The 17,226-nt window shown below is 33.3% G+C and overlaps 2 protein-coding genes across 2 annotated transcripts in view; one reads left to right on the forward strand and one right to left on the reverse strand.

The window, feature by feature from the left end:
• Positions 1–343: 343 nt before the first annotated feature.
• Rpn10 (regulatory particle non-ATPase 10) lies at positions 344–1,735 on the reverse strand. The gene has a single exon (XM_085949474.1). It carries the CDS (start codon positions 1,598–1,600, stop codon positions 518–520), a length of 1,083 nt encoding a protein of 360 aa, XP_085805600.1. The 5' UTR covers positions 1,601–1,735; the 3' UTR covers positions 344–517.
• A 4,390-nt stretch (positions 1,736–6,125) lies between these two features.
• Positions 6,126–17,226, forward strand: part of Abca3 (ATP binding cassette subfamily A member 3) — a 64,614-nt gene continuing 53,513 nt past the window's right edge. Inside the window, exon 1 of the mRNA XM_085949417.1 lies at positions 6,126–6,256. The gene's annotated coding sequence lies outside the window, so the exon portion shown is untranslated. The remainder of the gene's footprint in view (positions 6,257–17,226) is intronic.

Here is a 17,226-nt window from a genome sequence, read left to right on the forward strand (position 1 = left end):
AGCAATAACGCACTGTGCAAGTGGGCCATCGCACTGAATGAGCACAGGTTCGAACTTCAGACAACTGCCTTTTAGATAAGTTTTTTTAACATAGAATATATTTTGAATCTCAGAAACATAATAAAATAGTGTTCAAGTGTTATGTACCTAGTTGGAGTAAAACACAAATACCATAAAAAATATTTTTATGTGGTGAATATCAAGTAAAACTCATTTTATAAATTGTCGTAAATTGCCACAAGTACCTAAATGCTGAGTGAACTTTGACTATCTTTTCTGAATAATTGAGTTATTATTGTAATATATTGATTGATATAAAAAACCAAAGGAATAAAAAGTTAGGTATGAATAGAGATTGCGTTTATTACAAAAACAGGACCCATAATAATTTCATAACTATTTTAAGACAAAAAGCATATTGTTATTATTAACATCATAACGCGATTAGGTTTTAAAAAATCAATCAACTCCGTTGCCAATTTTTTATTTCAAAATAATATTATTAAATTAAATAAAACTACGCTGCAGGATCTTTGTCTTTATCTTTAGAATCCTTGTCATCCTTAGGAGCATCTTTGTTCTTAAGGGTGGTAACGGCTTGCCGGATGGCTTCGCTCTGCGGATCCACACCTGGTAGGTTTTCTAAAATGCTTTGAAGGAAAGCGGGATCATCGATGACCTCCGGATATTCTTCAGACACGTCCATGCTTTCATCGGCTGCCGACTCCTGTTGCATGCTCATCTGCATGGCCAAAGCGATCTGCTCGTCTTCTGAAAGGTCCATGGCCTCTCTGCCGAGAGACATTGCTAGCGCTCGTCCTGCGCTACCGCCTTCCTGGTCAGATGCACCTGCTGCATCAGGGTCTCGTTCTGAAGTCTGCTGTCGCCGGGATTCTTCTTCCTGGCGTTGACGCTGTTCTTCCATGGAGACGCGCAGAGCCAGAGCCAGCTCGGGATCCTCGTTGGGGTCCACGCCGAATTCGAACTGCGACATGCCAGAGCCCGACGGGGCGCCCTCGCCACCGACGATCGGGCTCGAGATAAGAGCCTCTGACAGCACGACGCATCCCCCGGCCGGCACCGCCACAAGACGGCTACCTCCCGCGCCGGCTTCCTTTCCGTTCAACGCCGTCACGAAAGCCGTGAGAGGAGAGTTGTTATCTGTGTCTTCTCCGAACGAGACTATATCAACGTTCACCTTTTCTTTCTTAAGTCGTTTGGCCAATTTGATTAATTCCTTTTCGTCAGTCCCCACTGGCGAGCCTACAAAGGCGATGATGCGCATTTTGTGATTCTTTCCTTGGCGATGTTTGAGAGCCAGGTGAGCGATGCGGATCCCTGTGAGGAAGTTGATGTTTCCATTCGGCTGGACACGGTGGAGCTTTGAGAGGATGCGCCCGACGTCGCTCGTGAGGGTCGCCAGGACCTCCACATTCGCCAGGGTCAGCAGGCCTACGTTGTTCTCGGGGTTCGATCGGGTCTTCGAAAGACACACGACGTTCACGGCGTCCTGCTGGGCCTGGAGACGGGTCGGCAAAAAATCACCATTACGCATGTAATCGCTGTTGTCCACGCAAATCATCGTACTCTCCAGCACCATGGTGATGTATTGTGATATTTAATAATACAAAAATATATATAACGTGGAAAATACTACAGTAAACAGTGACAAAGCTTTGCAACTTTAAATTGTTCAAATGACAGATCTCATTCTGGTCATAGACAATATTATTTGAATGGAAAATATGCCATGTAATAATGGGTAATCGATTTTGAAAATATGCTAAAAATAGGGATACTCATACATACCATAATTAATATTATTAAATACGAATGAAGATATTAAATAAATAATATAAAAATATCTAATTACATATAACTAACAGTATCTCTCAAAAAAAATACATAATATATCTTCACAAACAATTTTTTTTTATGTAGGTAGGTACCTAGGTAGTATAAAGCAATCAATATCGAATGAAAAATAGTCCAAAAACTAACTATTATGTCGTAGTTTTATGATGTTATGTTATATTTTTGACCATTATAGTATAAAAAATATAGTCGATTTCGCCCAATCGTCATAATTATAGTCTATTTGAATCTTTATCAAGGCGCTTAGAGAGATTGGGAGCTATTTTGGTGTGCAACCAATTAATTGTAAAGAGTCATTGTTTGTGGTTTACAAAATATTTGTACTGGCAATAAATTCAGATGGCCACGAAATGTCAAGAATTCAAATTCAAGAAATGCCATGTCTTTGTTGACAACTATAAATAATTTTTCTATATACGTAGGAGTATTTTTTATTGAACTAGAATTATCATAATTGATAGAAAGACCGAAGATCCATCGATCGGGATCCAGATATATCCAGAGAACCGAACATAGGGTTCCAGATAATTATAGTTGTTCTTTATTTAAATAGTTAAATAAAGAGATTTTGGAATTAATTAATGTGCGCCCATACCTGCCTATGCGCATAGCATTTTTAAAATGTCTAGGTATTTAATAATAATTGCTGTCCCAAAGTACCGCCATACTATATATTCATTTATTATCATATTTTAGTATTGCTAAATCATTCCTCATTTAATTTTCAAGGGCAATACCCAAAATTCATTCGTGATTAAAATAAGAACGACTTTACAAGAAATAGACACATAATAATATATTATAAGTTACGCATGATCGAAAACATTGTAAATAGAATATAAAAATTGAAAATTTCGACGCTAGATTTTCAGTTAATCTATTTTTATACCGACACGTGTACCCGATTAATAGGTACCTACCTAGGTTATGTAATTTATAAAGTAGATAGATGGACCAGACAAATGATAAGAATGCTTGTGATATAACCAATATTAGTCGTAGACATTTCCGTACCTACTATACCTATGTGTAAATACTGTTAATTTCTTGTCATTTAATTTACCGTAGAATAAGCAATACAGCGGATATAGTTAGAATGAGGAAAATCCGATCGATAAATACTAAATAAATAATAAATTGTATTCAACCCGAAAACCCTAGCTAGACGAAAGAAACTTTTAAATGATTGCCGAAGGGCAAATCAATTGGAAATCAATCCATCTTCGCAGTGAAAGTTAAAGTTTCTCCTTGACATTAACATTCGCCCTGCTAAAAGCTAGCGCCCTTACAAAGTGCCAATCTTCTTTTCACTCTTAACAATGTGAATACAAATTACATACCTATCTACTATGTCACATCAAACGAATGACGTATGCGACACATGCGATAATTAATTTAGATTTATCCAGTACCACATTAAGACATTCTACGATTATATTTTTCTGATCATAATATGATTACCTATTTTAAATAAACTAAATTAAACGCACACATTGCTTACTTCCGTATCTTACACAGTAAGTCGGCTGTAATGAGGCTATCCACGTAATATTATATTCAGATTAGATTAATCAAGTCGTCATCATCATCATCAGCCGGGCTCGATCCACTGTTGGATGAAAGCCTGGCTACATCCACTCTTCTCAGTCGGTCCCTAGTTCTTTGCTGCCACGTATATCCATGAGTTCGTCTATTCAGCGGGTTTTTGGCAGCGCTCGGAATGGAGCGGAACGCCCCGGAGCGCCGTTCCTGTTCGTGGGATTCTTAAGGATGGCGTTCCTGTTCGTTAAAACCTCGAAAATGGCGTACCGGTTCGTTAAATATCCGACGGACAGCGAGTCGTCTAGTAAAATCCTCAAGCGTCATACTTAATATTATTACGTTCCGGGTTAGATTTAAAATTTACGAAAATGAATTGATAGGTACAAAGGTACAAAAACATAAATATTTTTTTTATTAAAAAATAATTTTACTGATTTAGAACCACTGGATTTTCTATGACCCGTACTTAATTTACTTAAGTTTTTTTGAAATAGTGATAGAGTAAGTGTAAGACAGCGTATTTGAGAAATAACCTTTTTTCAAGACAATACTTTTTTTTCAACGAATTTGGCCTTGAATGCACCAATAGACATATTACTCTTTTGCGTCAATGGTGATAAAACAATAAAATTGTATACAAAGAAATGCACTGGGGTAAGTAAGATTTATTGCATTGTCGTATGGGACAATAATGTATTTTGAAAAAAAAGGTTTTTATGATTGTAAGGAAATGTTGGAAGCTATTTTACATTGGAATGTAGATTTACTGTATTATTAATTTATAAAACGAGACACTTACTTTTTTGCAAGTTCAAACATATTATTTTAATACAGTTAAGGTTAAGTTACATGCCTAAATATAGTGATTTAATAACGTAATAGTTATAATGTACACTGGAACTTTTAAATTTTTAAATGAAACATATTCAATACATATATTATCTTTACTGCAGTGGTAGGTAATTGTTTTTTGTAATGAAACTTTAAATTTTGTATCGAGACAACCATAATTGGCCGAATTGTCCATTTATCATATTATTATGTTAGCGAAATTTACATGGGTTTGACGCGTTTATAGTTTTTGTATTTCATAATGCAATCGAGGTCGTTCATTGGTCGTTTATCAATATTAAGTTGTATGCAGCCAATGATAAGCGTTTTCATCAGAGGAAGCGACAAAATTAGACTCCTTATTTTTCCAAATTTAATAATTTTAAGTTGTGTTTTTTATCTTCTATCATATATTTTTATTGTTTTAATTTTATATGGATATTTTTCGGGTTGAATGAACTGTGTTTTTGATGGTTAAACTAATATTATAATAGATTTAATAACTTAAATCAAATAATTCCATAATTAATATATATACATATTCGTGAACATCGTATGCATGTTAAAAAATTTGTATTGTTTAAGGTACAATACGAAATAAAAATATTTAAATAAATCAATCAGAATCCAATAGGATAAATATATGAAAAATTTCCCTGTATATAACAATTTCTATAACATTGGAAACCTATTAGAATAAATTATCCTACATGTCCACATGATGTAAATATTTTTTTTCTAATAATATGTACCTACACTTCTGAGGTTGTTTAAAATGATTCATATTTAATAAATAATGCTACATTTGTAAATCTTGCGTATTACATACTTTTTAATTAATTTATTTAAAACCATGCCCTTGCTTTTTCGTATACGATGGATTTTGATTTGATTAAAAAATAGTTTACCATAATCAAAATATTTCGAATTTACGAAAAATCAGAGCTTTGAAAAAAGTGGCATGTATTTTGTTTAAACCGAAGAATCTTCACTCATATTTCTATCCACTCTTAGTTGCATATTTTTATTCAAACTAGTAACGAAACCAATGGGAAATTGTGATTAGTTTGTCTATTGTTTCGTGTATTTTAATAATGTTTCCCACTCCAATTAGATTCATATACGTTTAGTTATTTATATTTGTATAATTATTAATGTATTTTTTAGAAAACGATTTCGTAAACTAAAATGACTCTATATTTGTATGTTACCACTAATTGTTATAGCCGATAGCGTATTGGGCGAAGATGATGATAAAAAAGTACATCATGTAAAAGTAAAAGATATTTTTATATTACAGATATTATTATATCTAATATCACACATTTTTGGAAAATTGTCGAGCGTTCCTGTTCGTGAAATTTTCCATTTCGAGCACTGGTTTTTGGGCATGTTAGCCGACATACTGGATTATTTGTTAGGTTAGGTTAGGTTTTCATTCTCGAATTAATGAATTTTGCCAAAATCAGCTATGCAAATTGAATTAGGTAATGTTCGTATTAAATCTAATAAAATTATAGACCGTATACGGTCATCTCTTTCCGATAGAAAACTCACGGCGAACCGTGCCACGGTGAAATGTTTTACGTACAATTTACATGTAACCGTATTATCAGTTATCACTGTACATGCAGGGGGGCGTTCCCTTAATTGGTCATAAAATTACTTTCAATATCACGCGTCATCCATTATAGATTTATTAAGTATTTCATAATTCAATAATAATTTCCGAACAAATTTTCAATTTCAAAACTAATGACAGTTACCGCCGAAAATATTTCGAGCTCACGAGCCGGCACTGAATATGAGCTTCATCTATTATGTATTATAACATTGTAAGCGTGCACACATGCATACATTTTTCATCTGTCAAAATCAGTCGCAGATGTACGGAGTCGCCGTTCGCATTGTGTTTAGTTATTTATTTAGTTATCTCTCTAGTTTTCGGTGTTAATGATCGCTATGTGCAGTGAAAATGTTAAGTGATTTTATTCAGTTCACATTAAAGGTAATTTATAATTTTAACGTTCAATTGAATTCATCGATTTCTTAGACGAGTTTTTCTTCCGTGAATATTTTCCTTTCTGCATCCTTGAAATTTTCAGAATCATTTTCCGGCGATGTACAATTTGAAACGGTCGTTTCATCACTGATCGGAAATAGCTTATTAATACCAAATCGATATTTAATTGTGCTTACATAATTTTGTATGTTTTTTTGTGGGTACATTAACGTTAATAAATCTAGTTGTCTCGGCTTGGAATCGTTTCGTGTGGATTAAATTCGTATTCATTTTAGAGATCGGAATTTATACATTATACATTGTGACTAATTTGTATGATTCTTATAATAATTACATTACTAATGACATGTGTAATGATCGACGTACATTGTATTAATTTTTTTCTTCAAAGAATCTTTCACTAATAAAAACTCAACGCGATTTTTTGTTATTATATAAACGCGTCATAATAATATTTTGATAAATTGTTTTGTCTGTTAGAAAATCATGAAAAATTACAATATTAGAGGTAGCTACCTAACAATAAAAAATAACTTAATTTTCAGTAGGTAGGTACCTACCTATAATAATACCTACCTATGTGAAATAATCGAAATACCGCTAATTTCTTTTTCACAAAAACTTCTCGAAAAGTCAATAGGTAGGTACATAAATGCTGGACATAAAAATATGATTATTTTTTTTGTAAATAATCTTTCTTACGTATATTGTTTCAGCATTAACTGGTTTTTAAATATCTACCATCTCATCCGCTCCAGACGGAGCATATAGATTATAGACGCTCACAGTTCGGAAGTATATTTTAATTGACCTAGATTACTTATATTTTAGGGGAAATACCATACCTAGTTTGGTACCTACATACCATAAAGAAGTTGTTTTATAAATTGGGTTACCTACCTATTTAATAACCCTTATTATTTTTGTGTTTGTACCTACTCCTAAACAATTTAACTTTTTCATAAGTATCAGCCAGGTATTCAGTTTATAGCTTTCAAATAGATGGTAGGTACCTACCTACTTATATAATAAGTATAACATTTTGGGTAAGTACCTATCTAAGATTCCTATTGCCCCATATAAATGATCCCCTGTTATATTATTATAATAATATTTTTATTTAAGTAAAATATAAATTTCAAAATTCATCTTTATTTAAAGTAGGTATGTAATATCTTTAAAATATTACTTAAATGGCGACAGAAAAATAATGTGACACAATTTTTTTTCAAAAATTCAACATTTTATATTATAGGTACTCGCTTGAACGACACTCACCAGTTTTTTTAAAATTAAAAATTTATAATAAATGAAAATATATTTTTTTCTATTATATCCAGTCCATCTAAATACTGTTTACTTAAATTAATTTTTAGTAGTCATCACCTACTGAGACACGTTGATTACGTATTGTGTATGTAACATTTTTTGTCACGCTAATATTCCAATTTTGAATCATTTCTACTTAATACCTACTCGACGACAGAGAATTTTGGAAATAAATAAACTCATTACTCGCGTGTCGAGTGGGCAAGCTAAATTTTTTTTTACTAATCCGTTAGTAATAGTGATGTATGTATGATAAATAATATTCCAATTCACTAGGTACCGAATAGCAAGTCCCAAACCATACATCACTTGCGCACATAGGGAGCTGTGCCAGACAGCTAGAAAATAGAATTATTATTTATGTAGTGATTTTAATTTCCAATTTTGTTGCAATGATTTTTTCTACCTGCAAATTAAACTTGACAGGTAATATATTATTTGGTTCTCAGAACGACTTTCTAACACTTTCTAATATACCTATATTCATAGTGTACCGAATAGTGTTAATATATGATTCATACAAATTCTTCATTGATGTATTTATGTACAATCATCTATTTGCTTCTTATCAATAATCCCCTCTAAGTTGAGATAATATTATATTATAATAATTCTCATACTTTAACTAAAATAATATAATAAATTTTATTTATTGTGAGGTAAAGAATGACACAATTATTTTGTAATTATATCTCAATTTATACTATAATAATTACGTGATCTTTTGAAGTGTAAATTTATATTTTTACTCCTAAGCAGGTATTATAAAATGGCTATCCACCAGTGGCGAAGGGTGGAGGTAGGCTGTTAAGATCAGACATAAATATTTCACACTAAACGTTGTTAGCCAAACGTATTTGTTTTCATTGAATTAGGACTACAATGTGTACGTAGTATTTTTTTGTTTTCAAAATTCGATTAAACCCTGCCAAATCCAAGTCACAGTAGATAATTGTCAAAAAATATTCGTTTGTATATAAAATATCTAAAATTATGCCATTAAACCATAAATCATTTTAGATATTTTATAGATAGAAGAATATTTTTATCGATTATGGTTTGCTTTAGGCAGGGCTTGGTGAATTTAAAAAAACTAACCAACACCATCTGTAATATTTATAATTAATTCAATGAAAACAAATAAGTATGGCTGAAAAAGTGGGCAATATTTTTGTCGAATCGCCCATTGCATCACTTAACTACTATGGTTTGGTTTAGACACGGCTTAATTGAATTTTAAAAACAAACCAGCACCATCTGCAAATTGTATTCTTAGTTCAACGAAAACATAAGTATAACTAACAAAGTTTAGTGTCCACTATTTATGTCGAATCTTGACAGCCTACCTCCACCCTTCGCCACTGCTATCCACAGGGCAGAGGTTATAACAGACTTTTGTAACCCAGAATGGTTGTTAGAAATTCAATCAAGTGGTTGGGTTCTTGCACTGAATCGAGTTAACATTTAAACAACAACGTGTTAATTTTACCAGACGCAAGAACTCGTGACTCACTGCTTCAGAAACTGACAATCTGCCACTACTTACTTCAACACATGGGTTAGTCTTTACTAATCTTTTATGAATTACACCGTATTTTTGACATCAGCGCATAATAGCCCGTTTTCACGTGCATGTATTTACTGCCGGCAGTACGTATTATCGCAGCAATAACAAGTAAATGCATGTATTATCGTGCAAGTTGCAAGACTGCATACATGGATCAAAAAAGTTCATCGGTTTCTGAATTCTCACACGATAGTTACAACTTGCACGATATCTACGTATGCACATTAGAAATATAGTGGCGAACCTGACGGAAAACATAAGGACTGCACTGCACAGAGCATTTTGACGTTTACCGATCTTCACAACCTGTCCTGCAAATAGCATCACACAATGACAACAAACGCGTTCGCTTATGCTAATGGACAGTCAGCATTTTTGTATGTAATCAGTTATTGACACGCTATTGTTGACAGTAAATCCATGCACATATACAGGAGCTATTACTTACCCACTTGGCATTTTTCTGACCTGGCAGTTCTAGGCAAAGATAGTCGTAAAACCGTATAATAATCAACACATTTTATTGGTGGCAGAAGAATTTAATGTATCCAATTGTATGCTAATTATTATTCTACACTGTATGTGAAATGTTCCAGTTCATTGAATGTTTTATTGTATGTCTCACGAAAAGATATCATTGGACAGAGAACATACCAATTTTACTGTAATATTATTATAATGCCCACGATGGCCGTGCGCCTTAAGCGTCGGCCTATAACGTCATGGCTCCCAGGTTCGAATCCTGGGACTGGCAAGCACATGTATTATTTTTTAATTTGTGTATGAGTCAGAGTATGGACATAATAGGTTGAGCAAGTGGCTAACATCCATTTCTCGTAAAAACAAAATCTGTGAATACAAAGCCTCCATACTATGGATAATCTTATTAGGATCAAACATGGTATGTAAAAAAAAAATAGGAGGATGAGGATATTTTTGTGTTACATTCTTATATTATCTTTGTGAATTATACGTTGAATAAAAAAATGGTTTATCATGTTACCTACCTAATTGCCTGTATACAGACATCACGTATGTTTTCGATATTGTGTGAGTGATATCACTTATTGAATTTTGGATTGCAAAGGGAGGGGGGTGATCAATAAGGTTTTTGACCTATGTAAATATGTCAATCAAATATTAAAAAACCACCCAAATCACCGGTGACCGTACGTGTTTGTTGTGAAAGTATACTACTTGTTGAGTGGTGAAGTGGAAATCAATACCATTGTCCCGAAGGGAAATAAATTTAATTATTTACGATCCTTGGGAATTATTTGTTGACTAAGTTCGCCATGCCATGTACACGCGTACAGCTGACTTTAAATGCTTTTTTAAATTATTCATTACGACACGGAAAGTTCTTCAATAAATGTCAATTTTTTTGTTTATCTGGTTCGGTTCTACTATTCTCAAGGTTTAGTTAGTATCAGAAAAACAATTTTCAATTTGTTTCCATTTGGAATTTGATTACTTACGTAATTATATTTTATATTTTAATGATGATAGGGTCAATACATCAATCAATCAAAATTATACGCAATATTAAAATTTTATTGTGAAGAAAAAAAGAAACAAGTCAAACAACATGGAAGTGTGTTACATACTAACCACTTTGTGATTTAATATTTAAAAAAGAAGGATACCACGTAGACTTATAATTTAAAAATTGACATACTACAAAAGTATTTGGCATACTCGTCTCAATTTCATGTGATTGACTTGTCTCCCTTTCCTTAATACCATAGATTCATTTGAAGACAATTGAAGAAGAAGTATGTTACACACACTCTTGCTGTTCAATTTAAATTTTTTAATTTCATAGAGAATTTTAATACAAATTAATTAAGCAAATACCTCAAATAAATAATGAATAGGTACTTACTTCCAATAGATTTAAAAAAAAAATGTATGATAATTAATTATAAACATAAACAAACATAGAGCCTATAAGGAAGTCTACCGAATGAGTTAAGAATTTCAATAATATATAAAATTATATCTGCCCTACCACTGTCACTTAAGCGGAATATATCAATTCTGTTGAACACATCCATTATAATAGCGCCTGTATACGTGGATTACTCGCATCAATAGGGTGTATTTTGAACTATTGTGATAATCACTGTTTACGCATAAAAGTGATGACTGTCTCTCCTATCTCATTCTTCAAGCGTAAGCGAGACGCAATGTAGTCATTGTATGGTGCTATTTGACAGGTTCGGTCAGGTTCATAGATAATCGGTAAACGTCAAAGTATTCTGTGCGGTTTAGTTCGTATTGCTTCCGGCAGGTTCGCCAGTATCGTTCTACTCACCATGCAAGTACCAATTATTGCGTGAAAATTCAGAAGCTTCTGAACTTTTTCGATCCATGCATGCAATCTTGCAACTTGCACGATAATACGTGTTTACACATGCATTTTCTTGTTATGGCCGCGATAATACGTACTGTCAGCAGTAAAAATATGCATTTGTAAACATGGTATAATACAAGTAATAGGTATTCCTCATTGTTGAGAGTGACTCCTTTTAATTGTCCTATTTATATCTCTTCAACGATCTCTGCATTTCACCGTTCGCACAGCTGAAGGTATTGAGAGGCCGTCTACCTTTTCCTCGTTGATCCTCCTGAATTTTTTTTTCCGCTCTGGCTGCAATTGAAGTATATCGTCGCTTAAGAAACAACACCGCAGAAGTCAATTAATTAAAATTTTCAGGGGCAAACAAAAACCGTCTCAAAAAATTGAAAATTGATACCTTTTAACTTATTTTTTTTGTGTTTAGTTAAAAAAAAACATTATTAAAATTTTAATTAATTGACTTCCGCGGTGTTGTTTCTTAAGCGACGATATGGACTAAATACAGAACAAAACGGGTCATGCACACCTGCATCATAAAATTTGACAAAGAATATGTATGTGAGTAGAACTACTTAAGCCGCGTTGACACGGTCCAAGTACGATCCAAGTCTACTTGGATAGGAATAATTAGTATGAAGATGTCTCATCCAAGTGACAGCTTCATACTATTTATTCCTATCCAAGTGCACTCGTATGTGACATCTTCATACTAATTATTCCTATCCAAGCTACTTGGACCGCGTCCTACTCATCCAAGTTAACTTGGATAGGAATAAATAGTATGGAGCTGTCACTTGGATAGGAATAAATAGTATGAAGCTGTCACTTGGATGAGACATCTTCATACTAATTATTCCTATCCAAGTCTACTTGGATCGTACTTGGACCGTGTCAACGCGGCTTTAGTCGCCAGTTAATTTCTAAAGGTTAGTCAAAATTTCTTTCTTATTTCGAACAAGTAATGAACATCCATCTCACTTCGACTTGATAACAATAGAAGAACACATTTATTTTTGTAATGAAAAATATGTGATTTTGGGATTAAATTTTTTTTAGTAATGTGAATAGGTCTTAGAAAAATGTACTTATGAATTTGTATGAAAAGAAACGATTCATTTATTATACCGCGTTTCGTTTTCCAGCCAACATTCCAGGAACGTATCTTGGTCGTTAAGCGAGGCATTTGCGTGTCATTAAATCAAACCATTATAAACAAAATATAAACATTTCAATGAAATGAATTTAGGAAAATAATACTGATCACGTAATTATTCCCAACCCCGTAACCGCGGGCACCTGTTGAACAATCTGTGTGCAGCCGTCACTATTCGATGGCAACAGAATTTTTTAAATCTCAATTTATTTTGACGAGTTTCATAAATATTTATATAATAAATATATAATTCGAACACATTTGTCTGCATCAGACGACATGTTTATATTATGTTTACTTTGTGTGTATGAGGCAACCATGATGTCTACCTATTCATTTTACACAGAATATAAACAATTATTTTTATAGGTATTATTTATTACCCTATGTTCAACTATAAATTTGCTTTGAAATAATGGGTGGTGCCAAGTGGGTAGGGTAAAAAAAGGTTGGGAACCCCTCGGTCCTAATAAATCCAATAATATACAAGATTTTTAATCTGCTTTTATCATTTAGTGCTAACACGGCGACTGGCGCGTTTGGAGTAGTTGGCCATTAGATTAACGTGTTAATCGTATAATGTAATAAATGTGGTAATTAAAAGGTCAGCAGTAATTGTGTTAATGACTATACTTATTGAATGTGTATATAACAGTGGCGAAGGGGGTAGGTAGGCTGTGGAAATCTGACATAAATAGTGGACACTAAACTTTGTCGATCATAATTATTAGTTTTCATTGACCTAAAAATACAAATTGCCGATGGTGTTAGTTAGTTTTTAAAAGTCAATTAAACTGAATGTAAACCAAATTTTAATAGATAAAAATATCCTTCTATCTGATATGGCTTAGTTTACACAGGGTTTAAGTGAATTTTAAAAACTAACCAAACCATCTGCAATTTGTATTCTTAATTTAATGAAAATCAATAAGTATGACAGAGAAAATTTAGTGAGCATTTTTTTATGACAGATCTCCACAATCTAACTCCGCCGTTCGCCCAGAGGCGCGTTTCCCTAACTCAACATGACGCAACTGATTCGTGAGAAAATATAAAAGGGGGCTTCCTAAGCCGGCGCACACATCAAAACTCGTCTCGTCTGCAACGATACCTCGATTGACATCATCGTTATTTACAAAACACACGTTGCCAAATAGAGCTCCGCAGATTGGTTGAATGCGATTTTTAGTTTGAAAAAATAACATCTAGTGCTGCTATCAACAAATTGCATGCATCTCAGGCTGTGAGTTGAAGACACAAGAACGCATACGCACACCTATGAATTGGTAATTCCTACACCGGCTCACCGGTCGCCGCATCCAAGTCGCTAGGCAGATGTCAAACATCGAAACGACGTTCCTAGAATATTTGATTTATGGCTGTGCGGCAGATGAGGCGAGTTTAGATCACAGAGCTGGCTAAGAGCTTAAACCTGACACTTCTATAAAATGAATGGATATATAGAAGGTTTTAATTAAAAATACCTTCATTATTGTAATTCACATGCTAAATTGATAAGTATTCTGCTGTGTGTATGTACATATCGTCACCGTTCAGGCAAAAGTCACCAACCCTGAAAATGGCAGTTTTGAGTTGAGAGTTGAAGTTGATGCAAAACTCACCACGGTACATTAGTTAGTAAAATTTTGCTTAAATCCGAATTATTTGTTTTTCACTAAATGACTTTCGATAAAATCTTAACAAGCAAAAGTCATTATAGGTGAATAGACATTATTGACTATATAAAAAAAAATCCTTCGTTAAAAATATACAAGCAAAAGTCACTATACTATGGATGGTGAGTTTTACTGATCCTTCTTTTGGCTAACATTGTTCAGATTATTAACAAGCAAAAGTCACCAAACCATAATTGAGCTACCTTGCCTCCTTCAAAACCTTCCAGATGTTTTAATTAGCATCAAAAAGTAAAATTACCTTAAAGAAATTATCAAGAAGACATGAGAAAATAATTTAATGTAGATAAAACTTTAAAAACATTAAAATCTGATTTTTCCTGCATTTTCAAACTTTCAAATTGCGATATCTCAAAACTATGTTTTTAGGGTTGGTGACTTTTGCCTGAACGGTGACGATATTATGTATTATGATTTGTAAGAAAAGACAATTAAATCATGTTTGTATAATATATACAAAATAAAAATTGTTTGAATGCATGGTGTTATTTGGAAAATAAAAATTAGATTGTTAATTTTTTATCGTAGGGAGCCTCAAAATCAGTCAGTGCATCGGGCCTCTACGTCATTAAATTCGACACTTGTACTTATATACTAGGTTATAATACATACTTTAAGTATTATTATCAGTAACAGTGGGTAATGTATTACGAGTTTCGCATACTTCACACTGCAAATGAGGGAAATCCCAAGTATTTCAATTGACTTAAGAGTATGGAATAATTATATTATCTGTTATAATTATTAGTTGTTATTCTAGATGATTAAAAAATACAAATTATTATTTCTAGATATAGTGAATAATTACTGCTAATTACTGGTTAAAGAAGCACTTGTCATTCAAGAATTATTATGCCAGTAATGCTACCTAACAGTAATATGTGAATAATTATGCATACTCGTGCCATATTGTCAACCTCATAGATCTAGAATATTTTTTTTTTTTGGGAAGCAGTAAAAACTGTCGGTTTAATGGTTATTTAGAATAGAAATTCGATATTCAAAAATAAAAACAATAAAATATTTTTATGTAGTACAGCTGCATAGCTAAACAATAATAATTGTGCTCTCTTTTATAGAAGCGTGAACTTTGTCATTATGAATAGGTACATCTTAACGGCCACGATGGCCAAGCGGTTATGCGTCACACTTACAACGTTGTGGGTCAAAGGTTCGAATTCCAGTCGAAAATTCACATGTTTTTTTCAATGTGTGTTTTGACCCAGTGTATGGACCTAATAGGTTGAGCAAGAAGCTTTTGGTCATATTGAAAGCCAGGAAAACTAAGCCATTCAAGAATATCTGCCTCACTGAACAACTGGTTGTGTCAAGTGAATTACTATATTTAGTTAATAAACTTAGTTTATAAATATGTATAATTTAGTAAATACTTGATTTTAATTATAAATAAAACCTTAATTTTCTAGTACAAATTTCTCAAATTTTTTTTTACGAAATACCTGTTTTAATTTTTACCATATTTTGTATGTATGCACCTAGGGGCAGCAAGTTATATGAAAGTATGGTGAAGCTGGCAAGTATGGTGAAAAAGTATGGTGAGGCAGGCTGGTAATCATGTTGTGGCAAATTTTCCACGTTAACAATATACTATATGGGTACGTTATAATGACCAAAGTAAATCCTCCGTGATGTCCTGCATTTTTTTTTATCACGTCGATATTTCTCGTAAGTTGTCGGTTTTTGTTGGCCTGCTTCATTCAGTTGTATGAGAAAGCCGATTCCTTGCCTTTTTTTTATTTAATACCTCTATGGTATGCACTATAATCCGCCGCTTTCACTAATTGGACAATTGTCTGGTTTTCGGGGTGGCGTATTACTGAGAGAGTACTGTATTTTGGAGATGGCCACTATATAATCCAAGATGGCCACCAAGGGTGGTTATTACCAAAAATTAAAAGCTATGCCACTAAGCATGTGGAAAATATTTTGTCCTTTTGTTCAGTGTGTCCACATTTTTATGCTGAGCAACCTGACTATATTCCAATATGTGATTTATGAGTTTTACAAGGTAGACGACAATATTTGGAACTATTTTCAATGCTAGAAATTAAATTATTATCTCATTTTTTACAAATTTCTGAACAAAAGAATCAATTACCCAAGCTTCATTTGTTTTCTGAATTAGACTATTTCTTAGACTTATTTCAGTCTATCGGCTACTTACAGTAGTCGATTAGTAATGCCATGCGCAGCTAATCTGATGTCATGGGCGCAAATCCTGACAGAATCAGAACCTAACATTCTCACGTCTACTTTCTCAATTTACATAATATTATGTTACCATTGTGTATCTTCAAAAATGACTTCCCATCTTGCCTAAAGAACAAAGTGTTCCATCAACGTGTACCACCAGTACTAACGCATGCATGTATGTGAAGCTTGGACTCTTATTGTAAGACAGGGATGACCAACGCGTCAATTGCAGATTGATTTTGGTCAATCACACCATGAGCCCGTAGGAATTGAGATGTAAAATGTAAAAAGTATCTACATTCATTTGTATTATAATATTATTTCACTGAGATTTTGTAGAGGAAGATGCTGGATGAAGGCTACCCCAAGTTCCATCCACTCTTCTAGGTTCTTAGGTCTCCGCTGCCACCTACTTCCGTGAAATTTATTGATTTCTGCCATTTACTACTTAAGGTAAATGTACCGGTAGTTGACCACGTACCAGTAGTTGACCTTTTTTCTATAAAAGTGCCCAAAATAAGAAACGTAGACGCGGGATTGCTCTAAATTGTAAAGTTTAGAGAAGTGAAGCCATTTGTGGTCAGATGGAGGAACTAACACATCACCATATGTCATAGGAGCGTCATAGCACCTTTT

The sequence above is a fragment of the Rhyacophila brunnea genome, unplaced genomic scaffold (assembly GCF_057557595.1).
Source record: "Rhyacophila brunnea isolate RB1 unplaced genomic scaffold, BYU_Rbru_1.0 scaffold_22, whole genome shotgun sequence".
NCBI classification, from domain to species: Eukaryota; Metazoa; Arthropoda; class Insecta; order Trichoptera; family Rhyacophilidae; genus Rhyacophila; species Rhyacophila brunnea.

Excerpts from the sequence above, each read along its gene's own strand:
- Rpn10 (XM_085949474.1), bottom strand. The coding sequence starts at position 1,600 with ATGGTGCTGGAGAGTACGATGATTTGCGTGGACAACAGCGATTACATG.